At 36.5% G+C, this 15,478-nt stretch overlaps 1 protein-coding gene across 1 annotated transcript in view; it reads right to left on the reverse strand.

Annotated features, from left to right (window-relative positions):
- EYA3 (EYA transcriptional coactivator and phosphatase 3) overlaps window positions 1-15,478 on the reverse strand; it is a 126,071-nt gene that overhangs the window by 65,183 nt on the left and 45,410 nt on the right. The window contains exon 2 of the mRNA XM_044667937.1: window positions 14,147-14,249. Within this exon, the coding sequence (XP_044523872.1) occupies window positions 14,147-14,179 (33 nt within the window). The 5' untranslated portion in view covers window positions 14,180-14,249. The remainder of the gene's footprint in view (window positions 1-14,146; window positions 14,250-15,478) is intronic.

Raw genomic sequence — 15,478 nt, forward strand, 5'->3', positions numbered from 1 at the left:
CTTCATATGTAAAAAGGAAATACTAGCACCTACCTCATAGGGTTATTGTGAGGATCAAATGAGAAATATGTAAAATGATTTATAAACCTTAAAGCACTATATAAATGGGAACATTAATAAGTAATGGCCCTCTTCTATAAAGATATGAATCCACAAGAACCACTCTATTACATTAAATGTATATTTATTTTTTTCCTCCCAAAAAATACATTAAGCATTTTAGTGTGGATAAAGTATTTGTTCATTTTGCTTTTAAGAAAATTTAATTTTTAGATAAAAAAAAATTTACGAGAATTTCCTTAATTCATATAAATGAGCATTATACAAGAGGAAATTAAAGTTTTGTTTTAGCTTCCTGCACAGCAAATTTTAAGTTTTTTTCAAATAAAGATTCTAAACTGACCACATTCTTTTGATCAGAATTTACTTCATATTTTCTAAAATAAAATATTTTATTCAGACTAGAAAACCAAGACCTTATGAAAATAAAGCACCCACAGAACTGAAAATGCTTTGCTGTCTCCTTTTCTTACATTAGTAGCCTACTTGCAGAATTAATAAGAAGAGTAGCAGCATAGAAGAGTTGGTAGAGCCAACCTCAAGAATCTAAAGACCAACCTTCACATTTCATCTCTCATTACATACCATCAATTGCCAAGATGGCTACTGATCTGCATTATTACAGAGTCCATATAGAAATAAATTTGAAGTCCAGACTTAAAAAAACATTTTTTTCAAAGGGAAAAAGCAGAAGAGCAATATATTAATGTCATTCCTGAGTAATAAATGTAATGTAATAGAGTAATATTGTGCTGTAAGAAATAATGACAGGGATGGTTTCAGAGAAACCTGGAAGACTTGTATAAACTGATGCAGAATGAAGTAAGAATCAAGGGAATAATCTGTGCAATAACATCAACATTGTAAAAACAAAAAATTGGGAAAGATTTAAAAACTCTGATCAATGCAATGCTTAATCATTATTCCAGAGGACCAGGGAAGAAGAAAGCTACCCACCTCATGACAAAGAGGGGTGAAATGACTTGCCAAAGGTCATAGAGCTAGGAAGTATCTGAGGCTACATTTGGAACCAGGTTCTCCAGACTCCAGGCCTGGCACTCTTCCACTGTGCTACCTAACTGCTCCCAAGGGGCATTTCCTAAGGGTTCATTACTACATGGAATCATATTCTTTTCCATTAAAGTCCATCAGTCTATTTTTTACTTAGAAAAGATTTTTTATCCATGGATAGTATGACATCATCCGCTGGTCATTTAGAAATACTGATTCACTGAATTATGTAAATCTTCCAAATACTGACACATTTCACTATGAAATATCAAAAACCACATTCATTAGTAAATATCACCATTAATCTGATCAGAAAAGTCTTAAAGATCTGGGAAGCTGTCATGTTCACAGTGGTAGATAAATTTTATCAAAATTTTAATTTTTGCATTTATCATTAGAAAAAAAAAAATAAGCCTAAGACTATTTTCCATGAAGTGACAGGTTCACTTTATTTCATTTTGAGAAAATATTCCGGATCTAAACAATTATTGTTTGTGGGTTGTTCTTTCAAGTACAAATGGTGTTTGGGGTGGAGGATGGGGGGGTGGAACTAGTTAAGTAACTCTAATAATTGAACCAGGGCTTTTCCCTCAAGACAAACACTATACTTGCAAATGCAGCAGCACTGCTCTATGCAGAGTTCCTTTGTCATCACACAGAATATTAAAAAGATATGTACTCAAGGACTGAGATTGAATAAAATGAATACATTTTTATTGCTTCAACAAAAACTATCTGAAGTGAAACTAGTAAAGGATACAGTGACTCCTAGGTCAGTTTCATACTAGGGCCTTTATTGGTGCTAAGGGACTAACAGCTTGACAAGCCTTTATTCCTGTATCATCAGTGCAAATGTCAACATAGTTGTTCTAGGACAAACCACCACATTCAAAAGTTAATACTGAGGGGCAGCTGGGTAGCACAGTGGATTGAGTCAGACCTAGAAACGGGAGGTCCTAGGTTCAAACCCGGCCTCAGACACTTCCCAGCTGTGTGACCCTGGGCAAGTCACTTGACTCCCATTGCCCACCCTTACCACTCTTCCACCTATGAGCCAATACACAGAAGTTAAGGGTTAAAAAAAAAAAAAAAAGTTAATACCGAATATTTCAACACCACTTCTGCTTGTCAAGTGTTCACATATAAGTTTCTTCAACAAGTTGATCCTGATACCAAATAAAATAGCAGTAAAGCATCAAGTCTGACCATATTTGTAGATTCGTCTATTTGCAAGATAATAGTATAATTCTGCAGATGGGATATTAATGTAGTTCTTATATGTGCAGCTAAATTTTTCACTCACTAGTCTCTGGAAAAACTCTACTGTTTGTACTCAAAAGGAGAGTGTAAAAGGCAGATGTTCTTTGTAATTAGTAGAACTAATGTTAATAGTATTATTAAAATAGTTTTAACCTCACAAGTTACCTGCAAGGGTCTTCAGGACCCCTAGAGGTCCACAGATCACATTTTGAGGAGTCCTGTTGAGCCTTTTTCTCATATCGAAGTGTTTTTCCAACAAGTCACTATGGAAAAGACTATGTTTGTGGAATGCAAGCTCTGGAATGCCCTTTAAGATAGAAAGGCTTCAAATACAAACCCAGGGAGAGGCTAACCACTAGAAGGCCTGCTATGGTGAAATAACATTTATTTTTTAAAAATATGGCAATATGTGAAACCATGTATAAAGGGGCGGGATTAGAATCTGCAATGAAGAATATCATCCTTACATAGATCATGCTAATTATGCTTGAAGCATTGAAATAAGCATTAATTTTCTCAGAGCAGCATGAATTCTAAAAGATCATCCACTCCAATGCCTCAATTTTATTGAAGAAACTGAGGCTCAGAGATGGGGACAGGACTTGAACATGGTCATACAGTATATAGAGCCAAGAGAATACCCAAACAATTCAACTTAGAATAACTCAACTCAAGATCAAATGAGTCAATATCCATAAAGGACATTGTAAATCTAAAGTGCTACATAAAGGATATCTATCTATCTATCTATCTATCTATCTATCTATCTATCTATCTATCTATCTATCTATCTATCATATATTTTAAGTTTTCTTAGCAAGTAAGCCCAAAAGATAAACAAGTCGAACAAAATTTCTATCTGGTACCTTTTCCCTATGATGGATGACCCCCCACTCCCACCCCAATCACAGAAATCCAAAACTGGAAAAGACTTATGAGGTCCTCCTCTCATCCAAACCTCTATCTCAGTGATTCCCAAAGTGGGCGCTACAGTGATCCAAGGGGGCGGTGATGGCCACAGGTGCATTTATCTTTCCTATTAATTGCTATTAAAATTTTTAAAAAATTAATTTCCAGGGGGCTAAGTAATATTTTTTCTGGAAAGGGGGTGGTAGACCAAAAAAGTTTGGGAACCAAACTTCTATCTGAAGCAAGAATTCCATCTTATCCTTGAAATTTAATATTCTTTAATGCTTAGCTCAAGACATGCGCAAAGTTGATTTAACCTGTAGAAGAAGCCTCCATCTTCTACCCCCAAAGACTTTGTTATACTGGCACCAAGGATGATAAGACACAAGAAGGGTAAAAAAAAAAAAAAAAAAAAAAAAAAACTCTAAAAGAAGACATCTACAGCATGGGATACAAAAGCCCAAGATGGGAAAAATGGGAAATTCAATCCTGCTATATATATAGCTCTGGCCTTGGGTCTGCTGCATAGCAATCTGAAAAGTCAGAGTGCTGTGTACAGTAGAACCAAACAAAATAAAGGGCCATTCAGTGAGAAGAAAAAGAATTACTTTATGTGAGCTGGCAAGGAAATCCAGAACTAACAGGTAAAGGCAGAACTATGAGTTATAATCAAGAGAGACAGTTTCATGGAATAGAAAACAGGTCTGCGAGCCAAGGAAACAAAGTTTTAGGCCCCAGAGCTGCCACTAACTCAGTGTTATCATTTGTCAAGCTATTTAAAATAGGACAGTATTACAAAGTATCAGAACTGAAAGAGCCTTTAGAGGCTCTCTAGTCTAATATCTTCATTTAATGGATGAGGAAACTGAGGTTTTAAAATGAGAAATGGTCTGTCCAAGTCCATTTGCTTCATAAATTTGACTAAGTCAGAGAACTTCAACACAGCCTGTTGAACTTTCAAATCCACTATGCTGTGGTTTCAAATGCATGATCTTCTCTAGGTCTCCATTTTATGTAATACGAGGATTAGGTTTTAAATCCTGTCTAAGGGCCCTTCCAGATTCCCTGGGTTGGGTTCTTTGCTATAAAATAGTGCTCATAAACAGCAATCTGGTAAAATTCTCTTAAGAGACCACAGACATTTTTCCATATTATAAACAACAAAAAGCTGAAGGAAAGAAGTCATTTGGAGAAGAGTGAAAATGCCAATAAATATTTCCAAGAGTCTCTCATATTAACATGAGTACTGATCAACTTGTCCAGGACTTCCAAGCATCTCTATTCCCAATCAGCAGCATGGATGCCAGAAAGAATATACTATCTATGGAATTCCAAAGTCTATAAAACTGTTTGTCTTCCAGTTAGCTGCCCTGTGCCGTATGGCTCACTCCCTCTTGTGCAAATGCAACTAATGCAAGAGCAAAACAGGGCACACTAAAGGAGGGAATGCCAGTAAGCAGTCATTTTTCTTCCTACCTGCCTCCTGGGCTTCTGGATAGAGAGGGTATGGGGTAAAAGATACTGGAACTACCATTCCATTTCCCCACTCATGGAGGAATACCACTACAAGGACTGGGATGAAGAACATGACAGCTGTGAAAGTATTTGGTAAGCAAGCATGGAGAGCAGAGCCAGGAGGCCCAGAATTGGTCAGATGGTGAGGAAGAACTGATACAGATGCATAATTCATAGATATGTATCCAGCCCATATCTTTCTCTTGAATTCTAGTCCTGCATCAATTATATGATAGGACATTTCCATCTGGATAGGCATCTTAAATTCAGTATGTACAAAGCAGAATTTGTCTTTCCTCTCTAAATATACTACTCTTACAAACTTCCCTATTTGAGAGGGTATAAGGATGGAGGTATTTTACTATCTTCCTTGCTGTCCTTCAGGTTTGTGATCCGAGTTTCAAAATGAGCCTTAACTCTTCTCTTTAATTGTCTTATGTTCAATCAGTTGCCAAGCCTTGTCCATTCCATTTCCATATTATCCTTCCCCTTCCTCTTATTTGGAAACTTATGGGTATTGAATATTTCTCAATTGTACTATTCTAACAGTTGCCTTATAGGTTCACTTGCTTCTTGTCTCTTCCTACTGCCAAAATAATATTTCTAAAGCACAAAGTTTGACCATTTCAATTTTTCTGTTAAAAAACAAAATACCTGAATGGCCATCCACTACCTAAGATACCAACTGTTTAGCTAGACCTAATTTATGGTATCCATAGTCAGATTCCCACCTGTCTTATTTTTAGTTTTGTTTTGTTTCAAATAATGCTCTTTCCCAAACTCTTAGGTTCTAAACTAAATTAACAGCATCTCCTTGAAACAGGACACTTCATCATCTGGCCCTGCTCATTTACAAACCATCTCTTCCCATTCCTGTAATGCATTCCCTCTTCATCTCTCCTTTTTCAGAAGCTCCGTCTTCTTTTAAGGCTGATATCTGTAAAATGCTTAGCATGATGCCTGGCACATAGTAGGTGTCATAAATGCTAGCTGTTATTATTATGCAGGAACTAATTCACTTCTGATTCCCTTAGTAATTAGTGTTCTTTCCCTCCTCAATTTTGCCTAGACTGTATTTTTCATTAGATTCGTTCAATTAGAACATAAACTCTGAAACAGGAACTGTTTCCTTTTTGACTTTCTATCTTCTGTGCCTAGTGCATCGCCTTTCAAACAGGAAGTCCTTAACTAAAATTTGTTGAAAGAAATGAATTATTATAACTAAAATCTGACATAGCTAAACTCCCTAAAAGTCAAACAAATCTATTCCATTCACTCTGTGAATTAGAAATAACATTATTATAAACATTATAAATCTGATTTATAAAGCAGATAAAAAATGTAGTTGTGGAATAATATTAAAATGGCTAACAATGATGTAATACAGTAGAGGAAATGATCAAGACCATGGTGTACACTCAAGGACAGTGGTGAAATGACAATGTTGATGACATCTAAAAAATTATAGCCATTGGCTCAAATGGTAGCTAATTAAAGAGAAACCAAAAGGGACATCTTTGTTGAATTCCCAAGGAGTATATTTCAATTTTAGGGAAAGATTTTTTAGGTCATGTAAGGTGTGTTATCCCATTATACAAATGATAGTCATGGTACTAATTATCTGCCATCAGTAAAAGACAAGTTCTGCATTGCTCTTTGAGTAGTAAGGAGTCTGTGGTGATTTGTATGAGATAACCAGCTGAAATAGAAAGTTGTTTTTCTCTAGGAAAAGCTAAATTCCTCAGGAATTGAGCTCATAACCACATACGAGCACTTTGATTCTTTAACCAACCCAGCAAGATCTACACAGCACAAAATGAAACAGACAGCTGACTTAATGCCTGGTGAAACTGTAGAGATAGTTAATCTGGATAATTCACAGACAGTTTGTCTTTTTTTTCATTCAACCAACACCTACTAGTAAACACCTACTATGTTACACTGCCCTGAGTTAGGAGAACTAAAAGGATCATGCACTACACTGTCACAACACTAAAGAGGTCTTTTCTAACTGCTATGTATTTTAAATGAAGCAGGTCAAAACCCTTCTACACTTTAAAAGATCTTTACAAGCTGCTACAGACCAAAAAAAAAAAAAAATTGAGTATCTGGTGACCAACATTCTGGGGCAGAATTTCTCTTCACGTACCTAGGCTAGTCTGGGGACAAGAGACAATGGTATGTTGTTGCTGGGCTTGTATATAAAGCAATTCAATACAAAGAAGGCAGGGTAAGGAAACTCACTAGATAAAATGAAAAACAACTAGGCACAGACCCATATCTCACAAAGTATTCTGACAGAAGCTCAAACTGGGTGCGTGATTTAGGCATGAAGGATGCCATCACAAACAAATTAGTGGAGCTCAGCAGCTGTGGTACAGTGGAAATAGCAATGAATTCTTAGTAGCTGGCTCACAGGCTCTCTCCTCTCCAACTTGGAGGGGAGGTTTGGTGATGTCAATCAATCAGTCAGCAAGCATGTATTAAGCAACTACCATATTATAGGCACTGAACCAGGTGCTGAGGAGACTGTTAGCTCATAATAGCTAACAATAGCTAGCATTTATATAGTTCTTACTAAGCACCAGGCTCTGTGCTAAGTGCTTTACCAATATTTCATTTGGTCCTCACAATAATCCTGTGAAGTAAGTGCTATTATAATTCTCATTTTACAACTGAGGAAACTGAAGTAAACAGAGGTAGAGACTTGCTCAAGGTCACATAGTGTCTGAGGCTGAATTTGAACTTGGATTTTCCTGACTCCAGGCCCAAAGCTCTATTCATTTTTTAAAACGCCCTTAAATTCAGTCTTAAGAATCGATACTAATTATTGATTCTAAGACAGAAGAGCAGAAAGGGCTTGGCAACTGGGGTTAAATCACACACAGCTAGGACCTATCTGAGGCCAAATCCAGGCCTCTATGTACTGAGCCACCTAGCTGCCCCAGGTCTATCCACTGTTACAAAGACAAAATGACCTTTACCCTCAAGGAACTATCATTTAACTGGGAGAGACAATACTTGCATTTTTAAGCACATTCCAAATATATATACAGAGTACATGCAAAAGAAATAAAAGAAGTTAGATATATAGGTGAGAAGGAAAAGGGCACATTACAGACAGTAACACAACCAGTGCAAAGAGGAGATGGGAGAAGGAGTAAAATATATGAAGGACAGAGAAAATTTGTGTTGGGCCAATTTGGTTGGACAACAGAGTGCAGTCATCTTTCCATTAATGCTCCTTTTACAACCCTGTCTCACCAGTCCATCAACCTCTCTAATAAACATAATCTAAATTTCTATTCTCTCTCAGTCACTGACAACCATGAACTTACCTCAAATATCTTTCACCACAACATAAAACTGTTTCACCTCTGGGATAATGAACTTAGAAGTTTCCTTCTCTGCCTGGAGAAGAGTCTTTCCTCCTTGTCCTCTACTTGTGTCCCTACATGTCCTCTCTCCTCTTACCCAGAGTTTTGCTCATTCAAATATTCCCTACTCATCTCTTATGTTAATTTTTTCTTTGTCAACTGGCAGCTTCTCCCTATTCTTCCCTTATACCTATAAAACTCCTTTCTCACCTCACCTCTTAGAATCTTTAAATTCTTTCTTTCACACCTTTTATAGGAAATCAATCCCAATGTCCTAGCTGTTAGCCCTTTCTCTTCTTAAACTATCTATTTGTAACAGCCAGTAGAATATCAGCTCCTTGAGGGCAGGGACTATTTTTTCATTTGTTTTTGTAAATCCAGAGTATGAAATGGTATATTGCACATGATAGGTTTACAGAATGAAGGTTTTCTTGCCACAAACATGCACATATAGGTCTCCCTATCTTCAAAAACTTCACTTTAGCTTGCCATCCCATCAAGCCATTCTATCCATGTCAAAGTCAAACTCCCAGAAGGAAGAGTCTATACCTGTCTGCTTCCAATTTCCTTGCCAATAAGTGTCTAAATAGTTCTTTATAATCTAGCTTCCCCTACCACTCTACTAACACTATTCTCTCAAAGGTTACTAGTACTATACCCAACATCTTTTTTTTCCTTCCTCATTCAACTTGACCTGTCTATAGCTGCTGTGGTTTAAACTCTTACTCTCTGCCTTAGAATTAATTCTAAGACAGAAGCGTAAGAAGGGCTAGGTCACTGGGGTCAAGCGACTTGCCCAGGGCCACACAGTTAGGAAATGCCTGATGCCAAATTTAAGCCCAGGTCCTCCTGACTCCAGGCCTGAAGTTCTACCCATTGTACTACCTATCTGTCCTTTTCATGCTTTTTAAAGAGTTTGGACCTTCCTGTCTCACCCAGGCTGGAAGTATTTGGGCTATTCTTGGTAGACCCCCTCCCTGATAAGCCCAAGGAGATTGGATCTCTTCTATTTCTGGCCCAAGCTGGGCCAGATCACTTCTCCATTAACAATCTAAAAGGTCCCCAATTCCTAGGGGCCCACCATATCAATGCTGATATGCAATAGATGCAGTCTACTACAGAACTCAGGACTCTCAAATTCAAGAACTCTACCAGCTTCCACCTCCCTGGTAGCTGGGATTATAGGCATATGCCGCAGGGATCAGAGTCTCTTGGTAGTTTTTTGATGCCATCAAGCATCCTCTCCTGAATGCTCTTACCTCTCTCTCTCGATTTTAGTGAATTTATTTCTCCTGATTCATCTCTACTAATCAATCTCCTCTTCTAATCATTCCTTCTCTTCTTCTTCCCACCCATCCCCAACTACAAGTATTCCTCATGGCTCTGTCCAAGGTCCTATCAGTTGCCCCTTTCACTGTGTATCTTGGTAATCACAGGGATAAAGACTTAATCTGTGATATCATTGGTATAGGGAACTCCCAGATGAAGAAACTTTCTCTACCAGCACAGTTGGTACTATTACTTAGTGACAAAGAATTCTCTGTTGTTAGTGCCCCGTTTCCAATTTCCAACCAATCATGGTGTCCTCACTGCCATGATGCTGCTGGTCCTGTAATCAATCACATTATTTCCTCACCTATCTTATTGTATTCTTTGGTCTATACTCATAAAAGGAAACTGTGCCTTCAACTGCAGATCTTTTGACTAACCAAAGCAGTCATTTGATCCATTTCATTACCAAGTTGGGGCAATGCTAATAAACTGTTTTTCTGCTCAGGGAATACATACCTTGGTCTACCTTTGTTGAATTTTACACACAACACAATAGAGGAACCAATCAAGAATTTATTAAGTACTTATTATATGTTAAGCACTAAGCCAGACTATGAATAAAGAGACAAAAAAAGAAAAAACCTCTGCTTCCCTCAAGCAGATTATATTCTATTAGGAGAAACTACCCAGATGAATACAAGAATGTAAACAAAATAAATAAAATAAACACAATATAAATGGGGGAAGAGACACTAAATGTTGAGGTAAATCAGGAAGGGCTTTCTGGGGGATATGTTATCTAAACTGAATCCCAAAGGAGATTAATGATTTCCAGAGGCAGAGATGAAAAATGAATACATTTCAGGAATGGAGAACAAGTTGGGTAAAGGCACAGTGGTGGGAAATGGAATGCTGTGGGGGAAAGAAGAAGAAAGCTGAGCAGCAGAATAGATGAAGGCAAGTAATACATAATAAGCCTGGAAGGCTCAAATGGATCCATGTTATGAAAGGTTTTAGAGGCAAGAGAGAATCACTGGAGTTTATTAAGAATGGGAATGGAAAAGACAGTCAAAACTATGCTTTAGGAGTATGACTTTGGCAGCCATATGAGAATGGAGTAGAGAAGTGAGAGACTCTAGGGAGGGGGACACCATTGAGAAATCTATAGTAAGAAGTGAGAAGGGCCTGAACTATAGTGATAGCCATATCAGTGGGTAAGTATTTACTCCAGGCACTGGGCTAAGCACTATGGATACCAAGTAGGCAAAAATGTTTGCTCCTTGCCCCTAAAGCTCATCTAAAATGCACAGAGTAGATGGAAAATAGGCTAAAAGGGCAAAGGCCACTAGCAGCTGGGGAAAATGGGAACAGACCCCTGAAAAGGTGAGAAATGAGGAGCTTTGAAAAAAGCCAGAGATAGTACAAGAGCAGACTATAGATAAGGGGAACAGAGTGCAAAGGCCCCAAAACAGGAGAGTGTGTACTCTGGATAAGGAATAGCCACACTGGCTTTTAAATCTCAGGGTTTAAATCTCAGCCCATGGATGATGGTCTGGGAAAAGAACATTATTTCCCACTTGGCTACTCTTCAGGATTTCATCAATTCCAGAGCTCATCAATCTTTAAGATGAGATCAACTTGGAAAGACATACCTCCTCAGGACCCTCTGCCCCCTTTAGATGGAGCTCTTCCCTGATTCTCCTCGGTTAAGGTTGAAACTCAGGGAATTCTCTTCATTTCCCACCACAGCTATAGAATTTCATCACACCACACCAGAATAACGCCTTCTACCACTCCATCCTACTGATTTTCAGCTCTTTTTTATATGTTGTCTCTTCCATTAGACTGTGAGCATCTTGAGGATAGAGACTGTTTTATCCCTTTCTTTGTATCTCCAGCGGCACACAGTAGGTGCTTAACAAATATTTACCAATTCTCACTGAGGAAATGAAGGGAATGGAGATCATGTCCAGGAAGAACAAGGTGGCAACAGTTATGAGTCGTTAAGCATTGAGAAACATAAAAGATGATTTTTTAAAAAATAAGAAGTGGAACACTTGTAAGATGAAAGTGATCACCTCTGTGCACAGAGATGGGGATATATGTCAGGAATGTTGTGTAGGCAGAATGAATAAGATTTGACAATTAATTGGATTTGTGGGTAATGGAGTGAGGTGCTGGGAATTAGTGAATCAATCATAAAGCATTTATTGAGTAACTTTAATTTGGACTGGGCTCTGTGATAAGCACTTAGGAATCAGACAAAAGCAATGAAACATTCCTTATACTTCAGAAAATTAAATTCTAACAGAATATTCTGAGATTGCAAACCTGGGTGACTAGAAAGACCCTCTCTGGTGCCAAAAGGGAAATCTGAAAGAGGGAGTAGTTTTACAAGGAAAGATGAATTCTGTTTTGAACATATTAAGATTAAATAGCTTATGGGATGTCCAATTTCAAATATCAAATTTGGTAATAAGGGACTAAAGTTCAGCGGAAAAATTGGACTGCATGCATAAATTTAGAAGTCATCTAAACAAAAATTATAACTGAATCCACATGAAATCACCAAGAAAAAAAGGGCCCAGGATAGAGAGGATAGAGAGCCTTGTATGTCCACAGGTGAGGTTAGGATATAGATGATCCTGCCAAGAAAACTGAAAAAGTGGAAAAAAGTGGAAGATAGGAGAGCAGTTATTATGAAAACTCAGAGAGGATATAGCCAAGAGAATTGAGAGAGGAAATAGTTGTCGAGGGGGTTAAAAGTTGCTGAGAGGTCAAGAAGAGTGAGCATTGAGAAAGTGCCATCAGACTGGTAATTAAAAGATCAGTGGTTAATTCAAAGAGAGATGTTTTAGTTGAGTGATAAGGGAAAGGGAACAAGCACTTATTAAGGGCCTACTATGTGCCAGGCACAAATATTACCTCATTTGATAATGTCAGAAAACAAATTGCAAAGGGTTGATAATGAATAATAGGGGAGGAAGTAAGTAGAGGCTACGACTGTAAGAAAAAAGTAGGTAATGTAGCATAAGGTAAAAGGCAGAGGATTCCTGGCTTTATCACTAACAGGCACATGAAACAGGCCAGGTTACTTTTCTCTGTAGTTCTAAGGCCACTGAGTTAACAGTCAAAGTACCTTTTAACAATCACTCTCTAGATCTAAGATCCTATATTATGGTTTTAAATCCCAGCTCTTTTACTCAATAGTGAGTTGTAAAAACTTGGGCAAGCCACTTGTCTTTGTTTGGCCTCTGTCTTCATTTCTATAAAGAGAGATTACTGTACTAGATCATCTTTAAAGTCTTAGCAGTCTATAATTTTAACTGTTAAAGAGATGTCCACAGTGTATCCCACTTAGTATTCAACCAGTCAAGCTATTTTTCTGCTATTATAAAAGTGGAAGATAATTTTGAATGGTTCCCATCAATGACACTTCAGGAACAAGGGCTGAAAATGAAAATACCCCATGAGGACCATTCATCAGCTGCTTGTAACTAAATAACTTTTATGTTTAAACTCAAATAATTCTCACCTGAAGGAGCCGAAAGGATAATTTTGCTTAGAAAAAAAAAAAAAAGACAAGAAGAGGTGCATCATCTATCACCCAAGAGATGAATTTATGAAAAGTACATGTAAAAATTGTTAAATAGTATACATTAATTGATTTTCTACTAAGGGGTAATTTAAAGAAGATTAAAAGAATTCACTAGAAGGATTCATTTTTTGTAACCTTAACATGTGTGGCACATAACAAGCACTTAACTAAAAATATTTATTGATTTATTGACATATTAAACATAATGAAGATACTAATTAATAGTATCTTATGTATAATAGTTATATAATATAGTATTTTATAATAATTATATAGTTAACATAATAGTTACTATGTAATATGTACTGTATAATATAGTTACTATAATATAGTAATATAGTTAATATAATAGTTAAATGCCCTTACTAATTAATAGCTAACTAAAAGATACCAAGAAGACAATACTTTAGACTACAGATCTATATCTGGCTTCAAAAACAATAGAGCTAAAATTATGATTTCTAACAAGAGCAATCTGCCTCATCAGTAAAATTTAGTTTAAAACTAAATAAAAACCCAACAAACTTTTATTCTAGCTATCTCTTCTATAACTACTTAAAAAAGCTACCTTATCTTAGCATTTTCATTTCCTAAATATCTTAACTTGAAAATCCTAGTTTGCATAGGAAAGTAGAGGTTCACTTCTATTACAGCTTCTTTGTCTGAAATAATAATGTCTCAAATTCCTATGGTACTTTTTACAGCTTAGTCTACAAGGCACATTCCTCCTAGGACAGAGGTCACTGAAATATTATTCTCTTTATTTTACAGCTGAGGAAACTGAAGATAAGAAGTAAATCCATAAAGTAGCAGCAAAACTGTACTGGAACCTAGTTCTAAAAATCCATTTATTTTTCTTCATGTTTCAGAATAGCACAGGCCTTCTTGGGGGAATTTTTTATTTGGAAGGAAAAGGGCAGGATATTTAGTTCACTGTCAGTTGTAGCAGCAAGTCCATTTCAGATATTAATAAAACCAGAAGTCAAGTATCTTGCAAAGGTCATAGGAAGAAACATGAAGAAAGAAATCTAGTCCCTGTTTATTCTTTGTCATCTGAGATCTAACTGAAGAATTTGGAATATCTTGAATTTCTTACACCAAGCTTTTTGACAATTACCTTTGAATTAAAATAAAAAATACTTACTGGCTGCTCTGGTAAATCCTGTTCCTCCTCCATCAGTACCACCTTTCTGGAATATGCTTATGTGACTGACTGGCTGGTAAGTCTTCTCAGCAGTCTACAGAGTCTGTAAAAAAGGGGGTACATAGCTTTATGTACTCATAAGGTGCTTATCATCAAGGCCATCATGTAGAGAATTTTTTTCTCTATTGCTCCCCCCACCTGTCTACATGAGTTACAATCTTCAAATATCAAATTTGCACGTGGCTTTTCAAAAGAGAAATGCTGTACCAAGTCTCAAGGCAGGGCTACAGGATTGTTTTTCATGCCTTACAAAAAGCAACACGTGCAGTCATTTTGACTGCACTTAAAACATGGTTACTCTAGAGCTTAATACATCAGACTAATACAGTAGCAGCCATGTGCATATAACTAAAACAAATTTCTTTAGGATTAACAGTTACATCATAAAACTGGCCTACTGTGCCAATAAGTAGTGATAATATCTAACCTGCTTTAATATAGAACATTTACATAACTGTTACATCAAAAAAATTCACTAAATAGGACAGGCTAAGGTATCAATTAAATGCTTCTACAACTAACTGGCCAATTTAAAAGTAATCTAAATGTTTAAACTTAGAATTTTCAAAATGAAATACATATACACACCGGTAGATATAGCCAAGGCAAGTTTAAATAATGAATAATATTTTATATTACTATGTACTAATTGCTACTTAAAGCCAGAACCACTTCCATAAAAATGATCTCTTCAATTACTTAAGCAAAATCTTCTTAGGTCTTAAGTCATTCACTTACTGTATTAAATTTCAAATTGAGAAGGATGAAAAAGAAAAAAAAAAACATGTCAGCAGTAAAAAGTTACAAACAACAAATATCATATTTGGTGGTAATAGTCTAAGCCTAAGGGAAAGAAATAAAAAAAGAGAAGGAGGAGGAAGGGAGGAGGGGAGAGAAAGACACAAAAGAGACAAACACACAGAGAATCAGAGAGAGCATGAAAAACTAAGAATACCATAATTATGGTCTTAAAGACATCATTTATATGTGAAGTGGAGAGACTAGTTTCTTTTAGAATGTGTATTCATTTTTATTAAAATTGATCAACTCCCTACTTTCCTCTATAAATAAGAATCTCTAACTAAAGAAAGAATGAGATTTAAAGATATATTGGAACAAGGCATTTCTAAGGTCCATGAAAACATTCCCAGGTTTCATATGACTTTTATTGTTAATTCACTCAACATCAAAAGCACTTAGAAAAAGAAGAAAAGAGAGAATAATAGATATGATCACATGCAGTATTTTTCAACTCCAAAGCAGTTTTATTGC

Source organism: Gracilinanus agilis, chromosome 3 (genome assembly GCF_016433145.1).
Source record: "Gracilinanus agilis isolate LMUSP501 chromosome 3, AgileGrace, whole genome shotgun sequence".
In the NCBI taxonomy this organism is placed as follows: Eukaryota; Metazoa; Chordata; class Mammalia; order Didelphimorphia; family Didelphidae; genus Gracilinanus; species Gracilinanus agilis.